This window comes from Podarcis pityusensis (assembly GCF_964106645.2).
Source record: "Podarcis pityusensis genome assembly, chromosome: 16".
NCBI lineage: Eukaryota > Metazoa > Chordata > Lepidosauria > Squamata > Lacertidae > Podarcis > Podarcis pityusensis.
Window position 1 is genome coordinate 23,720,788 of NC_138041.1, and position 17,325 is coordinate 23,738,112.

Consider the following 17,325-nt stretch of genomic DNA (forward strand, 5'->3'; position numbering starts at 1 on the left):
GAAAAGGCTGGAAGGGAGTGCCTCTACCTGTGAGCTCCTAAACAGGTGCCAAAGATGCGGGGGGGGGGGGGGTTGGAGCACATAGTGCAACATTTAGAGCAGCAGGCTTTCAAGACCTGGCACCCAACGTTAGCCCAAGCATGCCCTTTAGGACTTGCTTTGTAATATTTTTACCATCTATTTGCATAGTAAACGGCCTCAACAGTTGAAAGATCAATGATTTAAACAGCTTTCTCTAGGACGGCGCCTTCTAAATGATTTGGACTCAAATTTCCATCAGTCCCAGCTAGAGCAGCAATGCTGCCTGGGGCTGATGGGAGATGTAGTCCAAAACATCTCTAGGGTACCAGCCTGGGACAGGCTAATTTTAGAACCTACAGTCATACCTCGTTACGTTCGGTTCAGGTTATGTCTTTTCAGGTTGTGTCCTGCGGCAACCCAGAAGTACTGGAAAGGGTTACTTCTGGGTTTGCTGCTCGCGCATACGCAGACGCTCCAAATGACATCACACACGTGCACAGAAGCAGCGAATCATGACCCGCACATGTTCAGGTTGCGTTCTGCTCATGTTGCAAACGGGGCTGCAGAATGGATCCCATTCACAACCAGAGGTACCACTGTATTGTGTAACTCTTTAGCCATGATAAGAAAAGGCTCCAAAAGCCTCTGCCACCAAAATTACACCCTTCGATTGTCAAAAACCTACAGACTCAATAAGCAAGTGTGGCTGCACTGCAGGAGGTAAAGATAAGAGACTTGAACAGCATCTTAATCTACTGCCCTCTGAAGGCTTCTTTCAGCCTTTAGTACGTCTTGGAAAGACAAGGAGCGATTTGCAAAAAAGACACACAGATTTAAAATCATTTCCATATTTTGTATTGAAGTCAGTGAAAGTGTGTTACACTTTTGTCAGGTTCATATTGTTTGATGAGTAATCTCCCAAACTAAGAGGGTTAAATCTTGGCAAGATTCTGAGGAATCTAGCACAAGCCCCTTGAAGCTCATGTGTTGGTCAAACACTTAATACAGAAGGCCAGGAGCCAAGAACAAAGTGACTTCTTTTTCTCTCAACTCAAAAGCAATGCAATGGAGGTAAGTTGCTCCAAAGCAGGAGGGTGGGGAGTAAAAAATTATGCTGGGCTAATGCAAGCTGCTTCCAGGAATTCTTTCCGATTCCACTGTTCTGAATAACAGCTCACATTGCAGGTTTACTGTGTTACCAGCTTCTTCCATCTCTGTTGTCTGACCATTCCCAGGAAATCCAGGTTGTTGCAAAAGACATCAGAGCTCAGAGATTTCACATGGAAAATCACAAATGCTTTTATTACACTAGTTATTTGGAATAAGGAAGTTAAACTGAAATGTTTCATCCAGAAGGTATCATTCTCTTATATGCCAGCAAGCCCCTTCCAAAAGTTTAATGCACATGGGCAGATCTAATCAAAGCTAAGAGAGATCTTAGCCGCAGAGGCAAAACGTTGCAAGAAATTAAAACAGAAGACCACTGAAAAGAAATGCTAGCCAAGCAGCGATTCTGATAACATTGTGAATATATAGCACGAGCTGCTGAAATATACACACATCAACTTGAAAAATAATTCACAGTGACTCCAAGGGCATGAACAACTTTCTCCAGCTGAAGGGATTACCAGATACAAGCTGAAGGTACAAAGCATTGCCCATCTGGGAACGCCATGCGGATGTTACTCAGGAGCTGGCAGATTCTGGCAGCTTGTCTTGTGCCATCTGCTGTGTGGCAGCTGCCTTGCCAACCGAGTCCTACTTCTTTCTACCTCCTCTTTCTTTGAGTGCTAAGTGGATCACTGACCCGCTGGTCATGTTGTAATAAGCCAGAGAGTTGGAATCTTTGATGAAGATGCCCTGAAAAGACAAGACACGAGAGGGTCTCAACAGTGCTAAGCTTTGCGCTTGGCAAGGAAAACAAAACCCACCCTTTGCACCAGAAGGAAACCACAAGAAGCTGCCTTGCACAAAGTCACACAGTTGGTCCATCTAGCTCATCACTGTCTACACTGACCAGCAGCCCCACCTGGAGATGCTGGGGACTGAATATGGGATTTCCTGCATGCAAAGCAACTGCTCTACCACTGAGTTATAGCCCTTCCTTCATATCTCAGCATGGAATGCAAATCATGGCATTTGCGATTTAAGGTTGAAAAAGGCAAGGGAACAGATAAGGCACAGGGCTGGGATCTTAAGACACTCAGGGTTAAGTGGAATGCTCTCCCCAAGGAGGTTCAGCTGGTGCCTTCATTATATACCTTTAGGCGCCAGGCAAAAATGTTCCTCTTCAGCCAGGCCTTTAGTTGATTAACATGCTACATACCCTTTTAAATGTGTTTGTGGGAGACGGTGGAGAGGAGAGAGGTTATTGGTTTGTTTTGTTCTTGTTTTTATTATTTATTATCTTTTGTATCTTGTATTTTTATGTTGGGAACCCTGAGATCTATGAATGAAGAACGGCAAACTAACTAACTAATTAAGGGCCAACAGGACCACACACCCACCTCATATTGGAGCTTTTGTTTCCCAGCAGGCATTCCAGTGGCCTCATGAATCTTGACCTTGATAACAGAAACCTAGGAACCAGAAGAAACCCACAAACACCTTCAATGAAATTGGGCACTATACAAGGGACTTGTACAGCACATGCTTGGGAAACATAACATGATAGAAAGGAAAAGCTTTGCAATGAATGTCATAAAAGGAAAGCTGTATCAATCAAGAGAGAAATGAATCAGGGAGCAGGGATGTCAAATGGTGACTCATCAGTTAAATCTGGTCAGGTATTTTACACCCAGGAATGGTAAAAGCTTTGCCTGCTGCTTCATGGTTATAAACAGCCACACATTGTTCTCTCTTTTAATGCCTGCTGTGCATCTTTACATGTTAACAGCATTATTATTAATTTATTATTATTATTATTATTATTATTATTATTATTATTATTATTATATTTCTGAGGTGCTTTTCCCAAGCTGGCTTATAGAAATATAAAATACATGTAAATATACAGTGTTTAAAACTAAGCAGTAAAAGAGCAATCCAATATTTAATACTAAACACCCCCCCCATTAAAATCAGCAATATAAAAACTGGAAGAATATACAAGCAGCCTTTTCCCCCAAAATTAAAAACTGATGATCGGGAAAAGCAGCCCATTAGATGACATCAAATGCTTGAGAACAGAGGAAAGTTTTAAACTGGCGCCAAAAAAGACAGTATCAGCACCATGTGGGTCTTGCTACGGAGTTGTTTTTTTCCTACAAACAGGGAGCAACTCTCTGAACCTCTCCAGAATGAAGAGAGAGTTTGGTGTAGATCTTAATGCATGGGTAGATTCATATTGGGAGAGACATTCCATTAAGCAGTGTGGTGCTGAACTGCGTAAAGCTTATAGCACACTGATTTGGGCCTGGAAATGGGCTGCCAGTAAAGTGCAGCCAGAACAGGTGTTAAAAGGTACAATCACCTGGCTGCAACAATTAATCTGGCTACTGCATTCTGCAGCAGCTGCAGTTCCTGAAGAGTCTTCAAGGGCCGCCCCACATAATCTAACATTTTTATATGTAACTCTCTGCTGCAACACCTGCACTCCACAAGTAGTAAGACAATATTTATAGATTGCGATGGTTTTATTAATGGCACCTGGCCGCTGATAAAGATGGGGATCATTTTATGAAGCAAAATACTCTTTCCAAACCCCAGATAACTGTCTGAAGAGCAAAGCAGTCATTGACAACAGAGAAACTGGCCACCCATTGCTTGGGCCACATACCTGGTCAGAGAGAGGGAGGGTGAACACCAGCACCTGGCCATTCAGCTTCCATTCAGTCTTGTCCTGCATGTTAGGAACTTGAACTTTGACTGTGACTGGGCCCTAAGGGAGTAAGAAGAATTATACTGTTAAGGGGTGTGTGTGCTTAAGAACACAAGAAGAGCCTGCTGGATCAGGCCAATGGCCCACCTAGTTCAGCATCCTGTTCTCACAGCGGCCAACCAGATGCCTGTAGGAAACCCACAAGCAGGATTCGAGCTCTCTCCTGTCCTGTGGTTTCCAGCAACTGGTATTCAGAAGCATTACTGCCTCTGACTGTGGAAGCAGAGCATAGCCATTGTGGCTTGCAGCCATTGATAGCCATCTCCTCCATGAATTTGTCAAATCTGACAAAGGAGAAGAAGGGAGAACCAATGAGAAAATAGATAAAGAGACCTCTGCTTCTTCCTGGAAGGCTGCCCTTCCACCTTTTGAATTCCTTTCCCTTGCAAATTCCCCCATTCAGATTGCAAGTGGAGAACTTCAGGCTGGCAACCCAGCTTAATCGGAATGTGAAGGGTCGCTGATCACCCAACCCGCTAGAAGATTCCTCTGGCCTAAGATCAAAGCACCACTATGTATTTAAGCGCACACCTTGTTTCTGCGCAGGAATTCCTCTTCTGGCATCAGGTTCTCTTCAGATTTCAGCTTCTTGGAGGCCGGCTCATCATCCATGGGAGGTGGAGGGTGGACAGGAGGCATAGGGGCTGGAGCGCTCACTGGTGCCACAGGAGGAGCTGGAACAAAAGCTGAAGTGGGGGGGGAGAGTATTTATTCTGAAAGAAAAGCACTAGTGTGGCGTTTGGAGCAAAAGACGTGGACAGAACCCCAAAGCAGTGGTATCAAATGTAGAAAAAGCCTCGTATTGTCCCATCTCCATTTCTGTTTGAGAAGGCAGCACAGGAAGCATGTGCGGAAGCATCTTCCAACACTAATCAAGGGCAAAACAACTCACTTATGAGCTTGCTTGCATGAAACTACTAAGGGGGGGGTATGTATCTGCTCCCCACCTCCTGGCCTTTAGAAATAAGGTGATTTTATGTTTTTGGTGTATGCTAAAAACCTTTTCGTTCACCAAAGCACTTTCAGAATGGTGTTATTGGTTATGCATAGTACTAGTCACTGTGAAGGTGTGGAGTTGTATCGTTTAAAAAAAATGTTTTACTTCTCATGTATCAAATGCCTTTTATTCTTTTGAACACAGCTTTAGTTACTTTAAAAATTAAAGCGTTTTATGTGGGGTTTTTTAAAATGTAAGCAACAATTTTGCTTGATTTTTATAGAAAGGCAGGGTATAAAAATAGCAGGATTTTAATAATAAAAGTTTAATGGCTCTGGAGGGACCAGTGGCCTTTGCAATCTCCAATGGTGTCTGTCCCTGGCACCAGAGAGAAGTATGGATCCTTAAAATACATTTCCTGGTCACAAGAAGGTGGAAATCTCTTGAAAGAGTTACATTTGACACCATTGCCTTTAGGGAAAGAAAAGAGACCAAAAGAAAAAAGAAAAGCAACAGTAAGTAGAAACTCCCAAGGCATAAAAGCTGTGTTAAAATGAGATTAGTTGAGCTAAAAAGCCTAGGAAAATTGTCAGCTTCTCCTATCCAAGCACTGCGAAAGTCAGGACATCACACCTGCTGGAAGTCTAAGCTTCAGCGCTTCTAAGTAAGGAAAATGTGTGAATGTAGAAAGCTCTGCTTTGTAGCAATAAAATGAAGGTTAAATAAATGGGGCGGGGGGGGGGGGGGATGAACGCACCTAAACACATGTGATGCATCTGCTATCCCAGAGTAGGCTGAAGCCCCTTTCCTAGGCTTTGCTTCAGCTGCGTAGGAAGTTAATGCTAGTCGTGAGCTTTATGACGCAAGTATTGCTATGGTCAAGTTGCCCTTGTCCCCATGAACTATCCTGGGCTGCAACTGCAATGTGCCTGACCAGAAGTGTACAGCTGAAAATGAAATATGTGAATTTGGCCTTGCTCTGTTCCCTGGGTTTCAAATACTTGGGTCTGGCGACTACTTTCCACCCACGTTGTTGTTTTTAAAAAAATCACAGATCTTTCAACTCCACTGTGAACTCTTTCACTTGGAATTGCTGGGGTATTAAGCATTTAAGAGAATTTCAAAAATTTCAGACAAGAACACTTCCACGTGACAGCCAGGGATCTAAGTGACTCGACAGCATCTTATTTATGTACCTTGAGCTACTTATCTCAAACTTGGATGGTGGTCATTGAAAAGAGGGAGAGCCACACACAAAGCAGCCAAACCATAAAGGCGAGATGGGGGGGGCAGGGCTTAAAGCTACTTTGCAACAACTATAGTGGGTGTGAAGCAACTGAAACACAGACAGAAGACTCTGGCTCTTTCCAAGGGCACAGAGTGGCTCTTCCTCTAGTCCTGCCTCTGTTTCTCTTGCAAAACAACCGTGTCTGGAGAACTGGCACCCAAGCTAGCATGCAGCCACAAGAATCTTTGAAGAGCGGCGACAATCAGGCCAAGTAGTCTACAAAAGGTCAAGAACTACTGACACACAGAGACGCACACCACAGCCAGAAATCCCCGGTACCACTCTGGACAGACAAGAGAAGTGAAGGCATGCAAATTAAGAGCTCGACTTGAAGGTTAGTGATTAGCTGAGTTACCTCCGAGGTCACAATGACACTTAAGAAGTTACCTGGACTGCTGACTGGTCCCTGTCTGTATCCTATATTGTAACAATTAAATATAATTAGTCAATGGCTTAGCTCACCTGAAACCTATGAGATAATAAAATAGTGCCTATTTAGATTTCATTATTTAAAACGGAAAACTCTACAGGAAAGCACAAAGGTTCCAGGCCGCTCCTTTGTCCCACACAATGGTCAAGAATATACTGTAATGTCGCAGAGCACACTTTCAACTTATTGGGTTCAAGAACTGGGGTTGGCAGTGTGTGCTTTTCCATACCTATGTGGAAGAACAGGTCTCTGATTTAGACAGAAAACTTGCAAGCCAACTCCTGTGTAAATGCAGCCAGCACCACAGTCTTTGTACATCAGTGAAACATCCTAGAGGATTGAAAATGCAAGATCTAGTCTACCCTCATCCCCATAGATGGTGGGAAGAATGATTTTGGGCCATGGAAGAAACTGAAAGCAGTCTGCCTCAGTTTCTCTGTGGAAAAGGGGCTATGTGTAGGAAAAGGTCATGGAGCATAAACAATAGACTATGCAACAATTTTTAACCTTTCATGTGAGAAAAGGAATTGGAAGGCTAGGGAGAATGAAGATGAAATTCTGAGTTCATTTTGGGAGAGGGGAACAACCAATTTGGAACAAGTAGGGGGAATTCTGTTCCTGCCCAACATTTTCCCCCTCTTCTTTTCTAGACCTCAAACTTTTGGGAGAAAGGAGTCACCTGTATAACTGTTACCAACTACAGATCTTTTTTTTAAAAAAGGACACATGGTGATCATCACAAGGCAATATATATGGTAAAGCTGTCACTGTGGCATCTTTCAAACCCAAAGATGTCACCAATTTTAACACAACTGTTATAATTCATTCAGCAAATGCAGTGACTAAATTTTAGCAGGGTGTTGACCTCCAGGGCTTAATTCCATTGAAGAAATGGCTTTTTGGTACGGAGAATCCCAATGAAGCCTGCAGAAACTTTTGATCAAAGACTTGCAGGTAAAGTGCAACTGCTTAACGCGGTACCTATAGGACCACTGAGGAAAATGCGCCAACGGAAGCAAATTCTGAGACCAGGAGCAATCCTGACCGGCTTCCGCAATTCCCAAAACTTATTTAGCCCGAGGTGAGATTGTTCAGCACTGACCTGTTGGCACAATCATGGGAGGGGGCCGGGGAGCCATGATAGGCGGGGCCGAAGGGGGCATTGGAACCACGTTGATCCGAGGGGCATGTATGATCGGTGGCATCGGAGCAGCGATGACAGAGCCTGGAGGTAAGCGGACCACGGAAGTCATTGGTGGGCGAGGCATGACGGGAACAGCACTGACAACTGTTGTACGGACAGGTGGTGGCATCTAGAAGACGTAAGAACACAGGAAGTTGCTTTATGCTGAACCAGGCCATGTTGGCCCATCTAGCTCAGTATGGCTGGCACAGACTGGCAGCAGTTCTCCAGGGATTCAGACAGGGAATTTCTCTCGGCTCTACCTGGAGATGCTGGGGATCAAACCAGAGGCCTTCTGCATGCAAAGCCGGTGCTCTACCACTGAGACATGACCCTTCCCCAAGCAAGGCAATTCACCTGACAAGACGCAAATTAAAACCTATTTGGCAGAGGGAGCCAGAAGAAGTCCTCCGTTAAGCAGAGGAGCTTCCTATGGAGCAAGTGGGGCTTACCGAGGGCGGGCGAGGCACTGATGCGATTGGCGGAGCGCTGGTTTGGATGTTTGGGGCTGACGAGAGGGGTGGGGGCTGGGGCATCTCATTGGGTTTGCTTGGACCAATCTTCTCCTTGCTGTCATCCTCTGGCACCAGCCCTTTGGCCTTATGGATAGCCTCAATCTGCTCCTGAAGGGTAATGTTGGCCTGAGCTGCCTGCTGAGTTCGGGCCATGCTTCCAGAGTGGCCATCCCAGGTCACCTAGAAAAACAGAAAACAGGTGAGTCTTAGTGCCTCTTGCTTTCACACTAACAAAAGTTAAGCCTTTTTAGCCTGGCTCCCTGCCATACCTTCTCTTCTGGTTTCTGGATCTCTTCTTCCCCAATTTTCTTGCCGATAGCTGTCTCTTCAACACCAAAAATATCGGTACGGCGCTCAGCCAGCTGTTTCAAGCTGCTTTCAATGTCCAAGCCTGGAAAGTATGAGTAAAATGGGAGAGTTTGCCATGGTGGGTTTTTTTTTTTTTGTCCTTCAAAATAGGGCACTGCTCATAGGTTCTAAGCCACCTGTTGCCGCTACTCCCATAATATGGGCAAACAGAAAAATTAAGCCATCTGAAAATTTTGGCCGCCAAGATAGTGTTCTACCTTCTCCATTCACTACTTTGTCAGGGCTGTGGACAACCCAAACCAGACACAGGTTTTTATATATTTCTTATGCTTATAAAGCCCACTCTTTCATCAAAAAACTCAAGAGCAGCTGACATGTGGTTGATCTACAAATGTGTAATTGTCGTTGATTTTAATTCTGTTTAGAATACAGTAACCCTGGTCACTTAAGACTGTCATTTAGTGGTACGTACTGCATTTTGAATTATTACTATCATTTTTTCTTTTATGTACCTTTATTAGCTGCTTTGAACATCCCCGTTTGGAGAGGAAAATACGTTGAACATTTTACTACAGAATCAAATGAATTGCAGTGTAGTAAACACACCTGCCCCCAGAACGTCTTTTGAAATTTGATGCCTACCTGTCGCTTGATAGCTGTCCTCTTATAAAACTAAAGTTAACCCAACGTAATTCATTTATCTATTAATTTATTAACACTGAATGATTCTAATTATTTCAGAAGAGCATTTTAGTATCTGACTAGTTTCCTTCAGGCACGCATAAACATGTAATCAAGGTTAACACAAGAAAAAAAAATGTCGATAAAAGACCACTAAAACCTTGCTGAACTGACCTGGGGCATAGACCTCATCATCGCTCTGCTTCTCCCGGAGAGAACGATCCCTTTGCTCCAACCAGCGGGGATCCAGAAGCCCAATCCGCATATGTTCTTGCATTTTGCTGGCAGGGATTTTCTCCCCCGTGATGGGGGAGACAAGATACTCATCTGGGGCCGGAGTTGGTGGCAAAGGCTTAGATGCTGGAGAGAGGAGAGTGAGAGAAAAGAGAGATACACAGTTAGAAATGTTTTACATGACCACTGGATCTGGAATGTAACCCATTCACCAGTCACAAAACCCCACTTGATCTTAACCCCAAGCTTACCTTTAGGGTCATAATCTTTCCTGACAATGACTTGGTCTGGAGTAGGAGGAAGAGGTGGTGGCATTGGAGTTTCTGGAGGTGGTGGAACTTTCTGACTCTCATCTTCTTCATCAGAGCCCTTCAAAGTATTTTTTTAAAGTGAAGGATCATGAAACAGGATTCTCTTGAAAGGATCAACTCAGTTTTCTTAGTAAGAAGACAAACCAGGCTTAAGCAAGTCCCTTCCTCGATTTAAGCTGGCACCAGTTAGCTCAATTGGTTAGAGCATGGTGTCAATAACACCAAGGTCATGGGTTTGATCCCCATATGGGTGAATATTCCTGTATCGCAGGGAGTTGGACTAGATGATCTACAGGGTCCCTTCCAACTCTATGATTCTATCATACCTTTGGGGCTGGCTTGTTCAAGTGTTGAGCTTGTGAAAGGCTGCACTTCGAACCATCAACAGACTTGTGGGAATATGAATGTGCAGCATGTTATGCAAAGGACCCTTACGGGACTCGGACTAGACTGTTTTCAGAACCCTCTCTCATCCCTTGTAGGTTTACGGCTAAAGGACAAAGATCTTCTAAAACTTTTGGAACCTTTCCCCCCCCCACCACCAGACGTTAAAACTTGAGCCCCAATTTAAGTTCAGCAGAGCATTAAGGTCCAGGACACCAGCTATGAAGCACAAGGAACAAACTCTTATGAACATTACTTTACTGAGTATGGGGATTAAGAGATTCAGAAAGACTACTTTCAAGCTTCGCCACACCAAAAAGGCTTTCCCGCAAACTAACTGCTCACCTCATCCATGTCCTGCACTTGGGTATCCTGGTCCAACTGAGATGGTGCCTCCTCAGTCTTCTCTTGTTTCTCATCTTCATCATCTGACTCCACTTCCATCTCCACTTCTTCACTTTCGCCAAACTTCTCATAGCGCTCCTGGATGAGAATTCGAGCACCTAGCTCCTCGGGAGTGGTGGGAGGAGGGAAGTTCCCTGCAAAAAAGAGGGGGGCAGAATCATACCTTTGGTGAAACAGGTTACACAGCTGAAAAAAGCATCATGTGTCTTCCCTAGACAAGCTCCTTGTTAAGGGTCCACCTCAGTAGGAAGTGACTGGACTTATGGGCTGTGGGCTCTGTTAGCTTCACTTTTTTCTGATATTTGTGGGATTCAAGAAGCAGAGTTCAAATGCAGGTCTTGCTTGCTGCTTCCATTTTATTTGCACCTGCTTTTCAAGTATATTACAGTCTTCTCCAGGACTCCCCGTCCGAGGGAGGCTCAGAGAATGATGACAAGGGAAAGGGCCTTTTCAGTTGTTGCTCTGTGTGTGTGTGTTTTACCCAGCAAGATCCACCTGGTACCTTTAGTGATATCTACTTGACATCACGTAAAGACATATATTCCTCCCCCCCCCCCCCAGGCTTTTAATAGGCTTGAGAGCTTAATAAGTTTACTGCCCAAGTTTCCTGTGGATGTTTTGTGGGTTGATGTGTTCTGTTTTTGTGGTATAATGTGTTTATATTTATGTTTTTAAATGTAAGTAGCTTGGAGACCTTCGAGTAACAAGCAGCTAACTACAATAATAATGATAATGCTGCTGATGATAATAATAATAATAATAATGATGATAATAATAATAATAATAATAATAAATAAAGTAATATACAGTTGGTGGAGGACTTTGTTGGAAAGGAGCTATATAGTGCTTCCTTGGAGGGATAACAGATGAGTTATTCAATATTTTCATTGAGTCTAAGTGGCTTTTCCCTTCCTGACATATGCACAGAGCCTTCTTATGTTGTATTCAATGAGGCTTTGAGAGAGGTCAAGCTATGCATTTCAGCAAAGTAAATGACCCAACCTTGCTCGGAGGGCTGGAAGTCCACGGTTTCCACCACCACAAAATCATGCCAATCGATCTGGGCATAAGCAACACGCTCTCGCTCCTTTTCCTCCTCTTCCTTCTTCCGCTCTCGCTCCTGAAACTTGGCCCACTCCACTCTGTAACACGCCTGCACAAAGCATCAAGTAACTTAAAAAAAAAACCAGTAACTGTGTTTTTGGATACATTATTGATAAGCATCAAGGTCGACTGCTTTCAAGTGCCCCCGAAACTCAGCTTGAAGGCATTGACAAGGCCATATCCTCCCACTTCAGGTCATGAGAAGAGCTGGGTTGGTGGTAATTGCAGATTTTGGCTGGCTACCAAGGCTAGTTCAGATTAATTGGATCACTGCACTTAAGAATCTGGTGATGGTAGACTCATTTGAAAATTATACATTGTGGGATATTTTGAGAGGCAGTGTAGCAGTTAGCGTGCTAGACTGTATCCTGGGTCCAAATCCCCACTCAGCCATGAAATTCACTGGGTGACCTGGGCCAGCCATTACCTCTCAGCCTACCTCACAGAAGGTTTGTCCCTTTGCAGGAAAGGTGAAATAGATATGCAATAAATAAAATAAAAAGGTCTTTGGTAGTAACGTGAAGTGATACAATCACAAAAGGAGAATCAAAAGTCCACCTTGCCTCTATTACAAATAAGGCCACTGAGATGTAAGACTGCAATCCTACACTTGCTTACCTAGGAGGAAGCTCCACTGAACTCAGTGAGGCTTACACCTGGGTAACATATATACCTCTATAGGACTGCACCGAGTATTGGCAGAAATTCAAAGCGATATAAGATGGTTAGCTCAGAAGAGCATTTTCAGATTATTTAAACCTAGCAAAGGGCAGTCATGTAAAAAACTCTTAACTGCTTACCTGATCCAATACTTCTTTGGGGTTTTCTGCCTCCTTCTTAAGTTTTATGATCAAACCCTTGGGTGGAATCAAGATCTGGGGGGAAAAATTCAATAGGCTACTGAGACATCAGTTCCAATTAGGGTTTTATTTTTGCCCAAGCAATCAATAGTCTGCATTAAGAAAAGCTTGCAATATGTATAATTTATGCAAAATAACTTTTGCCAGTTATTTTTATAGTTTATTCCAGGTTTGCAAGTCATAGTAATGGGCTGGGAGGTATGTGCGACACTTGAGGTCTTATTCATCCACCCACTCAGCTTCTGAGATATCGGCGGGAAACGGCGCACGTTTTCAAGCATATCTTAGCAGTCATGAGGACTAGAAACTTGTTTGTTGAGCTGTCGTTTTCAAAGAAAAGCTTAATTCTGTGTTCTTTTTTTCTCTCTCCCAGTCTTTGCCTGAAAGTAGGAACTTTAAGGAACAGTACATGTGCACAGGATGCAGAGAAGATGGCAACTATTTGCCATAATTGGCAAGGGGTATAGCTATGACTTAGGCAAGCCAGCTCCTATTAGACAAAGCCTCCATATTTGGAGGCAGCAGTGTTTCTGAATGCCAGTTGCTGGAAACCACAGGAGGGGAGAATGCTAATGTTCTGTTTGCTGGTTTCTGTTTGCTGGTTGGCCAGGATGCTGGACTAGATGGGCCACTGGCCAGATCCAGCAGGCTATTCTAACAACAACAACAACAACAACAATAATAATAATTTATTATTTATACCCCGCCCATCTGGCTGAGTTTCCCCAGCCACTCTGGGTGGCTCCCAATCGAATGTTAAAAACAACACAGCATTAAATATTAAAAACTTCCCTAAGCAGGGCTGCCTTCAGATGTCTTTTAAAGATAGGGTAGCTGCTTATTTCCTTCACAGCTGAAGGGAGGGTGTTCCACAAAAACAGAACAATTCTGCTATCATTTCCACTGCTTCTCCTGTTTGCTATGGAACAGATTTTCTTTTTATCTTGCCATATTCATACAAAGGATGTGCAATCAGTATTAGGGCACCTTAATGCCTGGGATGTGCCTACTTTCCCCTCCAAAATCCCTGCAAGGATTTCTTTTCAAGCCAGACAGTAAGCCTTCAAAGTCTGTCACTTTGAAATGCACATGTTGCTCTGCGTAAATAGAACTGTCCTCAGGCTTGCTCAAATGAATCCTCCTGGCATCTGAGATTTGTTACCTTAGTGTACTGTTCAACCAGTTTGGTGAAGTAGTTGAAGAGACTGTGCTGCGGGCGCAGGAAGTCAAATTGGTAATTCCTCTGCTCTTTCTGCATCAACTGGGTGAGGAACTGCCTGCCGTTCCGAGCAACAAACTGGGCTGTCAGCTTTACCACGTCCAAGTCAAAGGCTGAGATCGAGGGAGGGTCTGCAATGAACTCAAATTCCGGAGGAGGCTCTTTCGGAACCACAGTCTCCTGAATCACCTGGGCTTGTACCTGCGGAAGGAACACAGAAATGGATCACCACTTATACCCAACCTCACTTAGGTGCACAGGTCAGATGTCCCTGTATTTGCTGCTCTGCGGTTTGAACCATTCCTAGAAAGCCTCTGCCAACCGGGTGCCCTTCAGATGGCTTGGCTAAGTTGGCAGGGGCTGATGGTAGTTGCAGTCCAAACCATCTAGAGGGCACCAGGTTGGTGAAGTTTGTTCTTACCTCCACAGTGAGCTGGCGTGGGGAACCTGTGGCCCTCCAAATGCCCTTGGCCACTGACCCTGCTTGCTAGGGCTGATGGGTGCTGTAGGTAAGCAACATCTAGAGGGCCAAAAGTTCCTCACTTCTGCCAGGGAGGCATGAATGGAAGGAAAAGGCCAAGAGAAACTTGTTGGCGGTTGGCCTTCCCTCCTGCAGCACCATGAAAGATAAGAGACAGATGAAGACAAGAGAGGAACCGCTTACCTTTTGGGGAAGCTGCTGTTGTGCACTCTGCTGTGCCTGCATGACTTTGGGAATGGCTGCTGAGGGCTCCTGTGCCTTCCCTTCCTTGAACTCATTGACTTTGTGGCGATAGTAGGCATGGTAAGGATCGTTGGGGTTCAAGAAGTTAAATTTGGGATTATTGATTTCATTCTGCCTGATACGGGCTTCAAACTCAGGACCATTTCTGGAAAGGTTATATAGCAAAAATCAGCACCAAACCAAAATTTAAAATTCCTCAAAAGCCATCAAGGACAGGCACAGTATGCAACCCGCACAAAAAATTACTGCCAACCCTGAGTCCTCACTGCCTTTGTCCCTTAATGAATTTGATTAGCTATGCATGCTGAGGCTGCCTCAACCATCCTCTTAGCTTATCTCTGCAAGAATCTGATATTCTAAGAGTCCAGTCTAAGGTAACCTACCTGGCTACAAAGCTGGCTGTCTTGTCCACAATATTCCGAACCTCTGGAGGAGGATAAATAATTCCCACGACGGGCTTGGCTGGTGTTGCTTCTTCTTTCGGTTCATCTTCTGGCTGCAATTAAAAGTGAATATGGCATAAAAAGAAAGCAGACCAAGGATCTTTCAAAAACATGAATGCTAAACAGGACGCTAGATCAATATAACTGAGCACCACTAAACTTAGATGATTTTAAGAAAATAAGTGAGATTGAGAAAATATAACTCTTTTTGAGAAGTAGAAGATTATGAAACATAGAAGGGATATAAGATTGCAAATAAGATAATAAATTGCTGACAAAATGCTATAACGATGAAAGTGGGAGCGGGAGATGTGAGGAAGTCCAAAGAAAATGTGAAATTATGTCAAGATATATGTTACATTGTTTATTATGTGTATTGTTATTGTAAAACCCAATAAATTTCTATAAAAAAAAAAAAAAGGATCTTTCAAGAACCAGTTTGCTGAGGAAAAAAATCAAGTATTACCTCAAAGCAATAGTCTCTATTGCAGGATTGTTCTGTTGTGAAAGAACGAGCTAAACATCAAAGCCCCTTGTTTAAATCTCCTTGGTGGGATGGCCTTAGAAATGTATCTATCACCTCAGTTTCAGGCCCACATCCCACCCTTTGTTATCTTTCTGCCAGCAGATGAAGACTGTTTTATTCCAACATGCTTTGGGGGGTGGTTTTTAAAGCAACTGGGGGTTGTTTTTTTTAATAGTGCTGTGTTGTTTTCACTATGTCTTTCAATGGATCTGCTTTCATTTTTTTTTATAGTTTAATTACTCTTATCTTAAGTATTATATTTTATATGTTGTTAATCTTCTGCATTTTATCTGTGTTGTTCTAATTTGTTCACGTTGCCTGGAGTCCTGGTCTGGGAAAGAATGCTCTGTGTTTGTGTGTGTGGATAGATATAATAATAATAATAATAATAATAATCGTAGTAGTCTAGAGGGTGGCAGCACCATTGTTATAGATCTTCAGGCACCAGGCAAAAACCTTCCTTCTTAAACCAGGCCTTTGGGTTTTAATTATCTATGGCCTTTTAGAGTGGGTAGGATGTTTTCATGAACCAGTTTTAATGTGTGCATGGAAAAAAAAAAGCAGCTTGTAAATTTAATAAATAAATAACCACATTTCCCATCATCACCAGCCAGAATGGCCAAGGATGGTTATAATAATAATTTATTATTTATACCCCGCCCATCTGGCTGAGTTTCCCCAGCCACTCTGGGTGGCTCCAAATCAAGTGTTAAAAACAATACAGTGGTACCGCGGGTTAAGTACTTATTTCATTCCGGAGGTCCGTTCTTAACCTGAAACTGTTCTTAACCTGAAGCACCACTTTAGCTAATGGGGCCTCCTGCTGCTGCTGCGCCGCCGGAGCACGATTTCTGTTCTCATCCTGAAGCAAAGTTCTTAACCTGAAGCACTATTTCTGGGTTAGCGGAATCTGTAACCTGAAGCATCTGTAACCTGAAGCATATGTAACCCGAGGTACCACTGTACAGCATTAAATATTATAAGCTTCCCTAAACAGGGCTGCCTTCAGATGTCTTTTAAAAATAGGATAGCTGCTTATTTCCTTGACATCTGGCGGGAGGGCATTCCACAGGGGAGGCGCCACCACCAAGAAGGCCCTCTGCCTGGTTCCCTCTAATCTCACTTCTCACAGTGAGGGAACCGTCAGAAGGCCCTCAGAGCTGGATCTCAGTGTCCGGGCTGAACGATGGGGGTGGAGACACTCCTTCAGGTATACTGGGCCGAGGCTGTTTAGGGTTGAGGGGAGCTGGCAGTCACGCAACCTGTGGTTCCCCATTCCCCACTTTAGAAAATTCCCAGACATTCACGCACCCGCGGGCTGCAAACTACGCCTCCCAGCATGCACCGCTCTCGTCCCGCAAGGCACCCTGGGAGGAGGACCTCCCCCTTCAGGAGGCCTTGGACATTAAAGGGGTTGGGGGGGTGGAAAGATGAAGGAACCTCAGAGAGTGGGCTTCTGCTAAACGGACTAGGCCGAAAATTACCTGTTTCGCTTCAGGGGGCGCTGGCTGGGCAGGCGCCATCGCCTGCACAGGCCCGGCCGGCATGGCGGCTCTTCGCTCCGACGTTAGACGCGCGGCGCTCAACAAAACACCGAGCTCGGCGACAAAATGGCGTCGCCGTCGGCCGTGGCTGCGCGCGCATGCAGAGCGGCCACGTCAAAGGAAGGAGGAGCGGTATAAATATGGAGGTGGGGCTGTTTGGCGCATGCGCGTTGTCCTCTTCGAGTCCGTTTGAGGCACAGGAGACGATGAGAGTCTGCGGCTCCCCTGATTCTTCACATAAAGTTAAGGCAAATACTTTCAGAGCCTTTAACCTAGACTTCCGGTCCCCAGCCCATTATTTGTTTATGTCCTTCCAAATCAAAACAT

At 44.3% G+C, this 17,325-nt stretch overlaps 1 protein-coding gene across 1 annotated transcript; it reads right to left on the minus strand.

Annotated features, from left to right (window-relative positions):
- Positions 1–860: 860 nt before the first annotated feature.
- SF3A1 (splicing factor 3a subunit 1) lies at positions 861–17,098 on the minus strand. Its single transcript, XM_080986256.1, has 17 exons — positions 16,939–17,098; positions 14,869–14,981; positions 14,426–14,630; positions 13,705–13,962; positions 12,483–12,557; positions 11,581–11,731; positions 10,519–10,712; positions 9,730–9,847; positions 9,419–9,604; positions 8,524–8,645; positions 8,192–8,434; positions 7,659–7,869; positions 6,514–6,543; positions 4,433–4,587; positions 3,800–3,901; positions 2,529–2,600; positions 861–1,881 (listed from the first exon to the last, which is right to left on the minus strand). The coding sequence occupies exons 1-17, from the start codon at positions 16,999–17,001 to the stop codon at positions 1,780–1,782; spliced, it is 2,400 nt and encodes a 799-aa protein (XP_080842382.1). The 5' UTR covers positions 17,002–17,098; the 3' UTR covers positions 861–1,779.
- Between the last annotated feature and the right edge of the window lie 227 nt (positions 17,099–17,325).

What these genes read in the sequence shown, in the direction of transcription:
- SF3A1 (XM_080986256.1), bottom strand. Translation starts at nt 17,001, where the DNA reads ATGCCGGCCGGGCCTGTGCAGGCGATGGCGCCTGCCCAGCCAGCGCCC. An exon ending in CGCCCCCTGAAGCGAAACAG is followed by an intron (nt 14,982 to 16,938) that starts GTAATTTTCGGC and finishes TTTTAATTGCAG; the next exon opens with CCAGAAGATGAACCGAAAGA. An exon ending in AAGTGCAGGACATGGATGAG is followed by an intron (nt 9,848 to 10,518) that starts GTGAGCAGTTAG and finishes AATACTTTGAAG; the next exon opens with GGCTCTGATGAAGAAGATGA.